The sequence below is a fragment of the Enoplosus armatus genome, chromosome 18, assembly GCF_043641665.1.
Source record: "Enoplosus armatus isolate fEnoArm2 chromosome 18, fEnoArm2.hap1, whole genome shotgun sequence".
NCBI classification, from domain to species: domain Eukaryota; kingdom Metazoa; phylum Chordata; class Actinopteri; order Centrarchiformes; family Enoplosidae; genus Enoplosus; species Enoplosus armatus.
In genome coordinates this window covers 11827199-11843138 of record NC_092197.1, presented here as the reverse complement: position 1 = coordinate 11843138, position 15940 = coordinate 11827199, and the positions used below count along the sequence as shown (strand labels likewise).

Below are 15940 nucleotides of genomic sequence, written 5' to 3'. Positions count from 1 at the left end.
TCTCTTTTTTAACCCCTTAATATGCAGCAGCGGGTCAGTGGATAAGCTCTTACAAACTTGTGCTGTGCAGCCAAACACTGTTCAAATCTACAGAACTTTATTTTAAAGTCTGGTGAAGATTTCCAACAAGACACCAAATATGTCAGGAACTGAAGTAGTGTTTGGGGGAAATATAAAGTGATGCATGATATATCTTAGTGCAGCTATTAAGAAACATGGAGTCTCGAGTTAGAATATTTTGCTCTGAGTAAATATGATTTAGCTTCAATGAAGAGCTGAAATGAGCAGATACATAATAAACTGCATGTATTAAACCGTCAGAGAGTGTAGATTAAGATGAATATATTTCTTTTTATTTTAATTCTCACTCAACCCGTTTTTGATTTGTTAAGCACTAAAAAACATGAAACATGAAAATGAATTCATTTAGACAATGTGTTGGGATGACAAGACCATAGCGAGCACTGCAGCCTGTTGCTGCCCTCTTTTGGGAGGTACTGCTGCCTGCTTTGTTGTGCACTTCACTTGTATTTACCAGCCTTCACCACATGGTGGAGATAGACTACAGCTGTAACACTGGAGATGGGAATATGCACCGGGGGGCACTGGCAACATTTTTAACCAAGACTTGATTAGATTGGATAAATTTTCAATACTCAATAAAAATGTTGATTTTTTCCCTTTGTTTATTGTTTATCGTTCTCTGTTGGACGATGTCACTATTACATACATTCATTCCTTTAAATGATTCCATTGAAATCACTTCTTAAAACTAGTTCTTATCAATCAGCCTCTCAAGGACTTTTATGTCTTTTAAGCTTGACAGCTTGTTATGTTTCATAAGCTGCACTTGATTTTATTCCTGTATCTTTGTTGTTTGTTTGTAACATTTGTTTTGAGAAGTGCTATACAAATAAATGATTATTATTTATTATAAGATGCAAGAGATTCACTGCTTGAGTCACAGCAATATATCAGGTAGGACAAAAAACACAAAATATTTCTTAATACTATGGCCTCCATTTACCATTTTACTTCTTAGACGTTCATCAGGGCACCACAGCAGTGATTTCATTATTTTGATGAAATATAATCATTGCATGATCACTATGGTGGTTCAAAATGGTCAACTGAGGTCAGAGTATTGAGATGATTTTTTTGAGTTTTTGGAGGGCCACTATCCTGGCTGATTTGTTGCTAATGCTGCAGCTTGTAAAATCTAAGGACACAGATAAACTAATACTGTATAATAATGATAATAATTTGCTCAAATGCAACTTACAGGAACTAAATGCAAATAGAGACATTTGCAACAGTGACAGACACAAGGAATATTTTCATCTCACTTGAATTTGAATATGATAATAAGTTGGAAACACATGCTTCACCCAAAGATTTTCAATATCACACGTCCCTCTATCTTTTATAAGACTTTGCATGGACAAAGTTCACAAGAGCTGTAGTTAGACGGCACATGAGAAGAACTACAATCCTATTCTACATGGGCTGTGCAAACATGGAAGTGTGTGTATGTTAATAAATGGAAGTAAATATTGACCACGGCAACATCTGTCACTTACGAACCTTTATGTGATACTCTACACACACACACACACACAGTTGTGAGTGTGTATAGAGTAAATAAGTGACAGTAAAGTTTAGACTGACCAACAGTCAGCTGTAGCCCAAGTACAGCAATCGTTAGAGTCACAACTTTATGAACAATGACACATTTTTTGAGTGTTTCAGGGTGTACAGTTTAAGCTTTAATATATTTTGTGTTGGTAGTGATGTTCTCGCCGTTCTGACCTGTTTGAATCGAGCCTTTACACCCCACACCATGTTTGTTTCTAGGCAGGTTGTCTTTCTCTGAGTGACTTGTTGAATATTTTATCGCCGACAGGTAGAAGGAGGGTCAGGTTACAGCAAGATGACTGACTGCAGGACAGGATGGCTGCACCCCCCTGGATACAAACAGTAAAGGGATGTTAATGATGATGAGATATTTAATAGCACTGATACATGAGAGGGTGTGCTTCATCGCACTGACCGCACAGTATATCTTTTTTTAATATTTTAAAGCTGGACTAATCTATATTTCTATATCAACAATGGAAAAGATATATGTGTCATGTGAAAGAGGTTTCTCATAGCGATGAATCATCACTCAACTCAACACTCTCTAGAGCTCTACAGAGCACTTTAGCATCTTTCAGCTCATTGTACTGTTTTGGTTGTGTGATGTGGAACCTCCAGTGTAAAAACCCTAACAATGGACTTTTCAGTGAAGTAAGAGACATCTTGTGTCCAGCAGCTAAACTATTGAAATGGGAAACCATATCAGACTCAATTTACTATTCCAAGCAGAGTATTTTTATACGTCTAAAACATGTCTGGAAGGGTTCTTTAAGTATTTTAAACCCCAAAACAAAGTGGAAGAAGGTTAGAAAAGGAAATGGTTGTTAAATATTTCCCAAGGGGGATTAATGAAGTAGTTCTTCTTCTTCTTCTTCTTCTTCTTCTTCTTCTTCTTCTTCTTCTAAATATGTTTTTTTTTTATCAGATCAGATCAATGACTATTCTGTAACTGACTTCCAATGATAAAGGTGAGCATCTCAGTAAGGAATTGTAATGGAAAGCTATGTTACAGTTTCATTACAAGACTCTGCACCCACCTTTCACAAGACCTACAGGTGAAGTAAACACACCTCCTGTTGAGCGCTAGCTCCTCCCACTTCCTGCATAGCTACATATAAGCACACCTGTAGCATCAGCAGCACACAGCCTCCTGTATTCCTCTGATCCCACTGTGCCTCTATCTGAACAAAACCCTGGTGAGTAGGATGTTTTTTTAACAACATTGTCTTTTTTTTAGCAATTACATTTATTAGAATTGATGATTTGAGTCATTTTCAATGATTCTATTTTGTTCTTTTATGAAGTTTATTAGTTGAGGATGAATGAAGCACTGATCTAAATCAAAATTATATTTGGAAGAAAAAGCTTTACCACTTTCCTCAAGCAAATTAAACTTATTTTCTTGTTCGCTTTCATTCAAAGCTGTCAACACAACTATTTGTTAGCTGATGACAAGATGATTTGAAAAAAAAATTGAAATGAAAGTCCATTTCCTGCTGAACAAAGTGTCTCCTTGTGTCACTGGAATTCTCTCGGAATATTTTCTTGACCATTTTCCCAAGCTCTGTCTTTCATCTGAAACAAGGACCGTCTGTCTCCTGCCGGGTCCTTTGTAGTGTTGTGGGAACGGTGTTGCAAGGATCAAGTGACAGAGAGACAGAGAGGTTCTCTTGGCCGCTAACACACAAAAGCAAGCATGCGCGAAACCTCACGCACACACACACACACACACACACACACACACACACAGACAAAGATACACTGTCCTGTACAATATTCAAACATCCAAACACCAACTAGTCACACTTGAAGTCCAGAAAGTAATATGGACACCTGTTAAACTTAATCTCAAATGAGATTTAAAAAGTAGGACAGAAAATAATAGGAGTATTTAAACTAAATGTTCTAGCATATGAACTGAATATTAATATAAACATACATTTCATAATTATTTTATTTCTTATTAAATAATTATTTAAACACATCTTCTGTAGTCTAAACCTTTAGGAAGGCTTCTGTTTTTTTCTCCTCCTCCTTTTTTCCTCTATTAGTGTCTTCTTGAATATAAAATGCATCTTATTATCATAGTAATAGACTGTATGAGAGTGTCCTCAGTGTCAGTGAGAGGCCCTTCCTCGACCCAGGGTTGAGGTTGGTGCTGATTTACATTTAGATTTTTCACTGACTTGAGTTGAAGTTGCATTTGAACGGGATGGGAGCCGAGATGGACAGACCGAAGTGGCTCTGACCGCAAAGTCGGTCATCTCTTCGAGGCAGACGGTTAGTTTGAAAAGCCACTTGCCAGCCGTAGGTGCACTCATTTAAAGGCTCCTTTCGTCATTTTAAGTGGCCCTTCAGTGGGCTTGAATATGAGGCCCTACTTGTATTTAAGTCCGGCCAAATGCGAGAATAAAACACATTTGCTTAAGGGCCGCAAAAGAGCTTTTCTACCGCCAGATCACATGTAACATTAGCTTTAAATGGCTGCAATAGGTCAAACAGTCTGGTGTTTGAAGTTATGTGCTATTTGAACATCCATCCACTCTCTCTTCAGAGACCTGTCATGGATGTAACATGTGAGATTGTGTTTCTCTCTTCATGTCTTGCCTTCATTTTGTCTTTACAAGTCTAACTCCCAAAGTCCATGCTGTGTCTTTGTCTTCTCTCCGCCGTTACAGCCACCCATCATGGCCTCCAGCATGTCGATGAGGAGTTACTCTATGAGCCGACAGCCCTCCTTCTCCAGCCGTTCTCTGATGGACACCGGCCGCGCTCGCTCCCGTGCTTCGGTGTCTTTCGCCGCAGCCAGCCCGCTGAGCCGCTCAGCCTCCATCAGCCAGGACCTCAACGGTCCAATGAGCCTGCAGCTGAACGGACTGCACGGCAACAGCACCAACGACAAGGAAGCCATGCAGAGTCTCAATAACCGTCTGGCCAACTACCTGGACAAGGTCTGACACATGAAACACTACCGCACTGTTAGGGCCAAATGGGTGATCTCCGTTTGCCTCCATGCAGACAAGGAAATGGTACTATTAGAAGCAAGCTGAAACAACTGGTCATTAAACTGTCTCTTGTTTTGCTTTCACTTCCTCCAGGTGCGTTCACTGGAGCGCTCCAACGCAGACCTGGAGACGAGGATCAAGCAGCTGATGCTCGAACGCATTCCCAAAGGTCATGACCTTGATTCCATGATGGCCCAAGCTCATGCTGTTGAGCAAGAGGTAGCAACCACACCAGACAGATAGACAGACAGAATTTTTGAATATGTCTGTCAATCAACAAAGCTCAAGGTTATGACTGGTTATTTTACATAGACAAAACATTCATGCAAATGTTGGCGTGTGCATCGTCTTTTAGCAGGAGCTGCATCACCAGAGGCAGAGTTTCACCCACTCATGGTCTTTCAGTTAACTAACGAAGCCTGAGTGAAGTTAATGATTATTTTTGCATATTTTAGACTAAACAGAACAAGTTACAGTTTAATGAAGTTGGAATGTGTTACCATGTGTCTTCTGTAACCATAAGTAACTCCACTATAAGGTACAAATACTCTTTGTAATACTTTAACTGTCAATATACCAATATAAACACAATATATAAAGCATCAAATGTAGAAGAATGAGTTGTACTTCAGTGTGAAGATTGACTTTAATGAAGGATGTTAAAGTCTTTTTTTAACACCGTTTCCTCACGTTAATATTTGTCAGGTGAGGAAGAAGACCTTGGAAAATGCTCGTCTCATGTTAGAGATCGATAATGCTAAACTGGCTGCTGATGACTTCAGAATCAAGTGAGTGATTAATGATTACAGAATGAAGATGAAACACTGAAACTAGTGTTCGTCCTCTCTCTTTTTTTATATGACTTATTGAGCCCTTCAGAGTTTTATCCATGTCTTTAATTAAGGTTTTACTGCATTGGTTTCATTTGTGATACGTGTATGGCAGCATGGCAATATTCAATTGATATTTAAGTTTTAATATTTTTCATATTTTAGTGTTAGAGTCAACTAAAAGTCCTAACTATTGAGATATTTAATGCAAATTCTGATAATTATCGGGAACCAACAAGTAATTTTTCCTGTCCTTTTTTTCCCTATAAAGTCTATACATATATATATATATATATATACATTTATATTTCATAGAGACTTCATAGAGATTTTTGTTTCATGAGAGGAGTCAAATGATTTTCTTGTATGTATAAATGTTTGCTTTCCATTTGCAGACATGTCTGAGCTTTAAAATGTACACGCACCTTTATGAGGCACTTTCTTCTGCAAAAGAAAGTAAGTAAACATCAAGTGTTCTGTCTTTCTGCTTTTCTCTGCTATTTTTCTGGACTTTACAAGGTGGGAGACGGAGCTGGTGATGTGTCAGTCTGTGGAGCGAGACTGTGTTGCTCTGAAAAAGGCCAAGACTGACCACGAGCAGATCATCGCCTCTCTGAGAGGAGATCTGGACAGCCTGAAAGAAGAACTTTACTTCCTCAAGAAAAATCATGAGGAGGTAAGTCTGTTTGTTAACTCTATCTGTCTGCACTCGTTTCTTATTTGCCCTCATTCCTGTGGTATGCTGGTCTTTTAACACTCTTTGCCTTCTCCATTACTCGACATTTGCTTCATCTTGTTTTCATTTCGGCCCCCTCTCTCACAAACACCAGGTTGTTTGATATCCGACTGACCCAGTTTGGTGGACTCAAGAGGTCTTTTTAGAGCCTAAGCCGAAAAAAACATGTAGGGAGGGGGGAACAGAGAGAGAGGTGGGCTTCTGGTTACTACAGACAAAAGGAGCAGGTAGATCTGGTTTCCCAAACCTGCTCTTTCTGTCCAATCAGCTGCTCCGAGGCGTCCGGACTACTGTCCTCTGGGGAGATGAGAAGCTATGATAAACTTACCCCCTCTCACCAAAGGAAGGATTGATCTCCTGCTTACTGAAACAAGATGTGAATGACACTGTACAGAGCCCATTAATTTAAGATACATGAACTTACAGTGTGCTACAATAATGTGGTGCAAAAACTTCGATTTGGTGTTTGTTAAAGTTTCAGGGGCACAATTTCACACTCAAACCAAGACCTGCTGCAGATATTGGGAATGAATTTGACCAAATGAGACTGAATTGTTTTGGCTTTTGTGAATCCTGGAATACATCTATGAATACTTATCTTACATTTGCTTGTTGTCTTATTTGACTACATGTGATGGTTTTGCTCCTGTCTGGTGGGAGGAAAGTGGTTTGGTCTTTTAAACTTGCTCACTATGCGCACTATGGATCTTTGTCAGCTCTTATTTATGAAATCTATGTCAGTCCCTTAGGTTGAAAATGTAGACTTTTCCCCCTCTAAAATAGAAAAGTAGCATCTCTGGGGGTTAGCTGGGGAACTAGTTCACACTGGACTGGAAAATTGCTGGAAAATTGTGTATGAACATATATCAATCAAGAGCATTTAAACCAGATCACATCACATTAAAATAAGTAGTATGTGACAGCACGAGGTCACAGAGAGGAGAGAGTGAAAGAGATCCAACGAGCATGCATGAATAGAGAGTGTGTGTGTGTGTGTGTGTGTGTGTGTGTGTGTGTGTGTGTGTGTGTGTGTGTGTGTGTGTGTGTGTGTGTGTGTGTGCGTGTGTGTGTGTGTGTGTGGCCAGGGGTAAGCTGAGCTCTGCCCCATCAACTATTAATGGAGAACATCTAAATTATGAAGATGCCCTCACATCCTCTCTGCCACCCTGCGGTGTAGGATTCACGTAACTATTGCTGGTTCCACGTGTCGCCTGTTCACACAGATGGTACAACTTTAAGTTTGTTTAGAGATGACACAGTGCAACCGTTCGTTCCATTCAGAAATAAACACACACACGCACACACACACACAGAGTGGCAAATCAACATTAAGGACATCAGTATTCAGAGCTTCTCCCCTCACAGGAACTGGAGCAGATGAAGTCTCGTATTGCCAGAGACGAGGTGAATGTGGAGGTGGACTCGGCCAGCGGGCCGGAGCTGGGCACCATTCTGTCCGACCTGCGTTCCCAGTATGAGGGGATTGTCAAGAAGAACAAGGAACAAGCAGAGCTGTGGTACCGCAAGAAGGTGTGAGGAGAAACTGCCATGTCTTTCTCATGACAACAGAATTTTTAATTAAACTAATTATTTCTATGAATTGTTTAATACCTCAGTGTAAGATTGGCCTATGTCCAAAAGTAGGGGGGAAATGCCCCTCACAACATATAAGAGGCCAAAGATATTCAAGAAAAGCAGCAAATCATCACATTTGAGAAGCTCGAACAAGAGAATTTTCAGCATTTTATTCACTGTTTTTGCTTATAATAATCAAAAGAATAATACCACAATGGTTGCTGTTTTTTTCTGTTGCAAATTGTTTCATCTCTACGTTGAAACTTTTTGTCAGTTACACCTGGCAGTCCTACTGTATCAGAGTTTATGTAAAATGGCTTAAAGAAAGTTGAAAATAGATACTACATGCAGAGAAGTAATAGCAAAGAGGGGAAACACACGATGCATTTCATGTGAGTGTGCATTCCTGTGATTGTTTTGTGTCCTGTCCAGCTGGAGACGGTGCAGAACGAGGTCAAGGAGAGCAACGAGGCTCTGAGAGGAGCTCAGAGCGAGCTGATGGAGAGGCAGCGCTTCCTGCAGACCCTGGAGGTGGAGCTGGAGAGCCTGCACAAACAGGTGAGCTGCTACACCCGACGGAGGGAGGTGACGAGTGGAGCGAATCATCCCACGAACACGAGGATTTTCATACCTTTTGGCTCCTTAAGAACTAAAAAGATTGACGTTGACAACAGAAAACGGAACAATATGCTTGTGGTGCCAGGAGGGACTTACGTGACTGCTGCCTGACAGGGTTGTGTTTTGGTTTAAAAATAACCGTGCAAGTGATATTTCTACATTTGGAGTCGTGCAAACAAAGTCTAATGCACACAAAGCTGTGCAAACACCACAGCCATGATTTTAAAATATGGTTATGAGTATTACCTTTTCACAAAGCCATGATGAGTTATGGTATTGTGTTAAAGAAAGAGTGGTTTTATAAGGGATTTGTTGAATGACAACACAGAAAATCCTTACAGAGGTTCAGACTCAGTCTCAGTTAGACTAGTTTTTTTTTATGTCCATGCTGCTGTATCACATACCCGTCTGGGAAAAGTCATTTTGTTTTTCTCTCTTGTAATCCTGTGTTGACAGTAAACATGTTCTCCCATGCTGTCATGCGAGGACATAGCAGATTCAGTTGCTAAATTGTATGTGGGTGAGTTTCGGTGCTGAGATGAATAATCTTGTCTGAGCAGCGCCTGTTTGTTTTGGATGCCAAGGCCTTGTCAGGTCACAGGTACTTGTTGATAATGGTTTGGGAAGTCATTTCATAATCAGGAGACATTGAGGTTTGATTTCTACTGACAAACACCTTCTGAGGAAACGAGAGGAGGTTGAACTTTTAATACCCGCCAACCTGAAGCATCACGTTACTGGTTACAATACACTGTGATGATGGGTAAATGTTTGGAATCACAGAATAATGAATGATTTTGGGACATTTCTTGAATTGGACAGCGGTTATGTCCCAGGTCACCAGTCCTTTAACTGATGAACTGATATGATTATTGGCAACATTAAAAGCACTCAGTGGTAATATTAGACCCGGGTATGCGGATAAGGCAGGTCAGCTCTCTTCTTATTTCCCCTTTCACTCCTCAGATAGCAGCGCTGGAGGGTAACCTGGGTGAGACGGGTCACAAATACTCTGCCGAGATGGAGCGGCTGCAGGCCACCCTGAACCAGCTCGAGGACGACCTCTCCCAGCTCAGGCTGGACATGCAGCGCACCAAGACCGACTACGAGCAGCTCCTCCGCATCAAGCAGAACCTGGAAATGGAGATCGCCACCTACAGGCGCCTGCTGGAGGGAGAGGAGACGTGAGTTTTCACCAGTCGCATGAAGAAATTGGGGGATAAAAAGGGCTTAATGCTAAGGTTAAAGGAAAATTCTGCTTTATTACAATATGAGTCTTATTGTTATAGTGCCATAATTCCTATTGGTAATAGTAACTTTGTGCTACAAGTTAATTGCTGAAATCTAGAAATGTAGCAACAGAAAAGAAGTCTGATGGGGCAAGAAACACGAGCAGTCAGACGATCAAACAGGTTTTAAACAAACCCCCATGTAAGCCAAACTTACATCATTTAAAAGAGAAACAACTATCCGCTGTAAACATTCATCACAGTTTACAGACCAACTTGAGCTTCCTTAGCTTTGTAGCCAAGGTGGCGCTGTTCAAGCACAGTGCCGATGGGCTTTTTATGCATCAATTTCAAACTTCTCTCAACATAAATGTAAAGGAAGTCAAGAGTCAATAAGAGTAAAGCACAGTTGTATCAGTTATATAAAGAATCAAAACATCAGATCATAGACGTGGGCAAAATGTTTGGTCTTTCTGTTGGAGTCATTTGCCGCCATTTTTAAAAAAGGTTCTAGGTTCTAGGTGTCATTCGTTTCCACAGATTCTGATTTAATACTAAATAATCTGTTATGTCTCGTGAAACTCTTTTGGATTTATTACTTCTCATGTCATTCCAATCATGTGAAAACTTGTGTAATCACTGTAATCATTAGGACAAATCGCCCCCTTGATTCAGTAAAGTGCATTTTATATTTCAATACAGGACGATCCTGTATTGTACGGGACGGGTGGCACCCCTAGCTAGTAGACAGATTGTTTATCTTTGGACAGAGCCAGGCTAGCTGTTTCCCCCTGTTTTCAGTCTTTATGCTAAGTTAAGCTAACCAGCTGCTGGCTGTAGCTTCATATTAACTTTACAAACATGTGAGTGTTATCGATTTTCTCATCTAATTCTCAGCCAGAAAGCAAATAAGAGTGTTTCCCAAAATGCTAATCCTTTCCGTTAAATGTTTTCTAACATGTTCCCTTTCTGTCCCTCAGAGTCAAGGAAGTTCCTCCTCCCCCGAAAAGTGAGTATTTGGCTTTTGCCGATAAAAGAAAGCAAAGTCATTACTTGTGTGTCAGATGGACAGAATGACATCCAAGCGCAGCATTATATAATAGTACATTAGCACAACAAAGAGTGAAGCACTGGTCATTCTTTCACTTGAATGCATTTTATCTCAACCTGATGAAAACATCAGGGAGGTGACTAAAGCTGTAATGATGGAGGAGATAAGGTGAGCAAGCTGTTCACAAATGTTTATTCACCATCTGTTGCGTAATAGCCGAACTTTATATGGGTTCAGATGTGGATTTGAGGCAGCACTGTAGTGAGGCTGACAGACAGACAGATATTCTGTCACACACACCCAAGTGGCCCAGGACTAATGATTGTTTTATGAACAATGCAAACACCATTAACAGCTCAGCTCCTATAGCAACAAAATGTGGGTGTGAAAACATTTATCCCAATGTGGTAACTGCGTCTTAATGCGGTTGAGTCACACTGCAGGATTAACAAACGGTAAGGTGTTTTGAAAATGTTCATCTTAGTCTCACGACATTAGACGATTAAAGTCAACACAGAATGAAAGACGTCCTCGTGAGACAGGAGGGCTGAATAGTTAAAGCTGTTTGTACAAGCTAAATGATTTTAGTGAGAATTGCACGAAGGCCTTCACCCGAAGCTGCATTTAGTACAGTTCAAACACATCAAACTACATCAGGAGACAGAGCAGTGACTGAGCAGGTCAGTGAGCAGATGTTATGGCAACACACACGATTCAACACAAATTACAGAGGAATGTGAGATTAAACTGATTTATCTAATATAATGTCCCTCCTTATCTCACTGTTTCTAATGTTTTCTCTTCTTTCTTTCTCTCGTCAACTCTCCTCTTCTCATATCATCTCTTCCACCTCATCACATCTCATCTCTTCTAATCACGTTTTTCTCACACTGTCTTATTTAACATTTGATCTCATATTGATCTTCTTACTTCAAATTGTTTTATTTTTTTCTTCTGCTTGTTTCTTCTCATATCATCTTTTCTTCCATCTCATCTTGTATCATCTCTTTTCATCGCAGCTTACTTTCTCTCCACTGTAAGTCTCATATTTTAAACTCGTCTTTTCTCATTTCACATCAGTGCTCATCATTTCAATCATCCCTTTTTTCTCTCCTCCTCTATCTCATCCCTTCTCATCTCATCTCATCTCATCTCATTTAACCTCATCTCTGTCTGTGCAGAGGAGCCTGATGTTCGCACCAGGAAGATTGTGAAGGTGGTGACTCAGACGATGGTCAACGGCAAAGTGGTGGATGAATCCAGCGAGGTGGAGCAGATCGAGGAGACCAAGAAATAAAGAGAGGAAGGAGGAAGTGAAGAGTAAAACGAAAAGAGAAAAAAGAGAGAAGATATGAAAAGATTATTGTCAGAATATTACACTTGAGCAAGAGAGAAAACATTGTTTTGAATAGGGCATTTTTTGGGGGGCATTACTCAAATGTTTTATGTTTTCAGAGAAATGTTTTCCCACAGTTCACTTATCAGTGACACATTGATCAATTGTTTGTTTCTAGAGAAAATGCCACAAACATACTGAATGTCCAGTACTGCTGTAGCTACTCATGCTTATACCAGTTTTAACCTCCTAGGACCTGGCATCCACATGCGTGGACATCACATTTTGGGTTATACCATAATACTTAATTCTGCTTATATGGAAATTCAAAATTGTCCTCGTATGTGGAACTACATCATGTCAACAGATGATGCTTAGTTTTTATACTTATCAGGTCCCAATAAGCCAAGATAGCAAAGAGAAATTAAGATAGAACTTGGGTCTTAGGAGGTTAAATAGAGATGTGTGTGCGTGTGTGTGTGTTTGTGTGAGAGCAACTGACTACCCATCTTCATACTGTTTTACTAATACAAGGCTGTGTAGTTAAGCAAGATATTTATTTCTTAGTGTGGAAAAGTTTACTTTAGGAAATGTTATTCATACCTTTAGTTCTTTTACAAGAATATCATTTCACTGTCTTTGCTTTTTGTGTGTGTTTATACTCTAAATAAAGTTTCTTTAATCCATATCTTCCGCTCTATCTTTACCTCGCTGGCTTCTATACTGAAATCAAAAAATGTCAATATACAGTGTCCTCTGTGTCTTCTTGGGCTGTTGTGATGTTGCTGCAACCTGCTGTCATTTTTTTAAAAAGTCTCTTGATGTCAGCTCAAGCCAATGCTGAGTTTTTTTAAACAAATACTCTCTGTCCATTAGTGCTGTTGGTAACATGTGAAGCCTCCTCACTGTTATTATGTGGGTGGACACATCTGCTGTCATTGAGGTGTGAAGTAATGTCTCTATCAGTACTGCAGGTCTTTCATCAAAGACACTGTGGGAGACAACTCTTGTAATAATGACGTAAATACGGGGGAAATTACAGAGACAGAGTTGTAAAATAAGATCACTCAGAGACAGATAATATGTGTGTAAGTATTGGGTAAGTTAAGAATGATTAACAGTGCTCCACATGTTTGGTTTTTATCTGCGAGTTGGTACAGGCACACAAATAAAGAGATGCAACTCCTTTTTTCAAGTCATTTAGGGCCCTAATTGTCTGATGATCCCTTAATAAGCACGTCCTACCTGAGCGCACACATGATATAACAAGCCCACTGTGTCTTCCATCAATCCTTTCATTTAAGGTCATGACCTTTTGAGTCATCACGCTCCAAAAATCCTCATGAACAAAAGTCAAAAGGTTGGAAACCGAAATGAACTGATGAGAAAAGGAAAGTCTTAATTTTACTTTGAAAATATAAGTAAGATTTTATATGTGGCCCAAATGCAGGACTCCAATGTATCCACAATAATGACAATGAATTAGATGGCTTTTACGTGTTGAAACGTTTCAAATATGCCAACATTTCACACTTTGCTGTTGAGCAAGTATTGTTCAGTCCATTTGAGCCAAAAAACACAGTTTGTGCCCAGCAGGTTTTTGCAATGTCCAAACTTGTTGTTGTTTACAGAGCAAACGTGAAGAACAGAGTGGAACAGGAGAACTAACAGCAATGAGATATCAACAGGCCACCTGAGGTCACATGACAATGAGTGTGTGGTTTTATAACTCCACAATGCAAAGTGAGACCGCCTTTTTAGAATTCATTACATCTGGAGAGCTTTTTAAAAAGCATCCTGTATAGAAACTTACTGACTTAGTCTGGATGGAGGGACTAAATTGTGATCCCTGAAACACTGTTGACTCCGGCCTCAGGCTATCCTCATGAGCACTTTGCTACCCCTCCCCCTTGATTGTCACAAAGGCGCTGTCTGTTTACAGACCAATTAGACAGATTTGTCAAGACCTCCGGCAGATTCCCAGTCGGACGACTCAAAGAGTCATAAAAACCGAGACAGCAAGTCAGATGAGTCAGACAGAGAGACAGGTGTTCTGCAAAGTCAGTCAAATGATTTCAACAGATAGACAGACAGAAACTGAGAAATGTCTCACACTGGTGTCCTGTGATCATAATAACATTCATCAGCAGCCTTTATTCTTTTAATGCCTTCTACCCTTCTGGAGCCTGAGATGTAATGCACAGATGAAAATAAGAATGCCCTCTGAACCCATTTTGAAGGAACAATTTCCCTCAAGTGGAAAGTACCCCTGTAGAGCATATTTATGGAGCCCAACCCACAAGCAGATGCTTGTTCATGTTTTCTTATTTTCAACTAGAGTACACAAGCAGTCACCTTCTTTCTTCCCTCTGTTTTCTCCTCCTTTAACGCAGCCAGAAACCCAGAGAAAGAGAGAGAGACGGACGACAGAGATGAGTAGGAGGCAGACAGATCATTGGATTAAGCGGTCTGGTGATGTTTCAATAACAAGCACACCTCTGAAATACAACTCATGAGTAGAGCACTGGCATCTGACACCATCCTCATGATAAATGTAAAGAATGTAACATAAAATGGAGACATACTGAGCTAAACATTAAGCCCTCAATGCCAATAAAAATATTTAGGCTTTAACTGACACTGTGAGAAGACAGTTAAACAAGGAGCCATTAGGAAGGTCTAATACTTAGTAAAACTTCTATTACTACTGATTGGCCACTTGATGAATCCTGTCTCCCAAAAATGATTCAGTAGTCTGGCTGGAAACCTTTTGCCATCTTGCTTTAGATACTGTGATGACATCGGCCACCTACAAGCAGCAGCAGCTTAGCCAGAGCCAATGAAACATGGCATATTTAGCTGTTTCAGTAGAATTAAGTAGAAGTATTAAATTGGATAATAAGTTACAACATAAGTAAGTTTATCAACACCAATTGATGAAAGATGACCTGCTTTATGTCCACAGGTTCTTCGAGCTCAGTGCTCAATGTGGTTTGATTGCACTCTAGTGGACACATCTTATCATAGCGATTAATATATACTTTGTTTGGTAAAGGCAGAAATTGCAAACATTCACAATGTACAATTTTCAGGTATTCAGAAATCTGACAGTATGAGAGGAAAGCTACTTGCTAGATAGACAGAAGATACTGAATAACACTAATTCAACCAGCATTTTTTAAACTTTGAGTAGTGAGCAGAGTTTTCTCTGTCACCTCAGCCTTCCCTTGTTAGGCCACTGTAGAGAAGACGTAAAGAGGCCGTAACCCCTGACTCTGGCATCCTCCAGACACGGGATATTTGTGTTGGAGCGTCACCAGAGTCAAGCAGATAAATCCACTTACATTCTTACCTCGGGCTTGTAGCCTATTTACGTGAAAACAGACTGGGTTTTAACAACAAGCCTTTTCTTGTTTGTTTTGTTTTTTGTTTTTTTTTACACCCAAATTGATGTTTATGTAAAGTTAGTTTTCTTTACAGGGAAATCTCTTAGCGGGAAATCCAACAATATGACAAAAATGTGCGCCCTCGGATGGAACACATCAAGTAAAAAACATTGTTTGAGTTTAGCTGTTTTTAATTGCAAATTACAGACGGTCTCATTTGAGGTAAGGTCAAACAGATGATCCCATCGGAGCTAAGCTAGTTTACAGTCAGACTCACTGAAGCTTTGGCCTGGTGCGCCTTACACACTGTCCCGCCAACCAGTTTCAGAGAGATTACCCACGATCCCTTGTCACACATTCCCACAAATACAACTGAGCAAAACCCAGTTGAGTTCATATAGTTTAGATATCTCAGTACTTTAGGTGTCATGATCATTTTCATGGTGATCTAGCCATCATGTCTCATGGTTGACAAATGTCCACATACATGCTATAATGTTTTCTATATGGACTTGAGAGACTTTAATCCTCCCTGG

The 15940-nt window shown here is 40.0% G+C and overlaps 1 protein-coding gene across 1 annotated transcript; it reads left to right on the top strand.

The window, feature by feature from the left end:
- The first annotated feature begins 2795 nt into the window (after nucleotides 1–2795).
- On the top strand, nucleotides 2796–12668 carry LOC139301110 (keratin, type I cytoskeletal 18). Its single transcript, XM_070924408.1, has 10 exons — nucleotides 2796–2834; nucleotides 4317–4589; nucleotides 4737–4862; nucleotides 5349–5431; nucleotides 5993–6149; nucleotides 7575–7739; nucleotides 8217–8342; nucleotides 9369–9586; nucleotides 10612–10640; nucleotides 11864–12668. The coding sequence occupies exons 2-10, from the start codon at nucleotides 4326–4328 to the stop codon at nucleotides 11977–11979; spliced, it is 1284 nt and encodes a 427-aa protein (XP_070780509.1). The 5' UTR covers nucleotides 2796–2834; nucleotides 4317–4325; the 3' UTR covers nucleotides 11980–12668.
- The last annotated feature ends 3272 nt before the right edge of the window (nucleotides 12669–15940 follow it).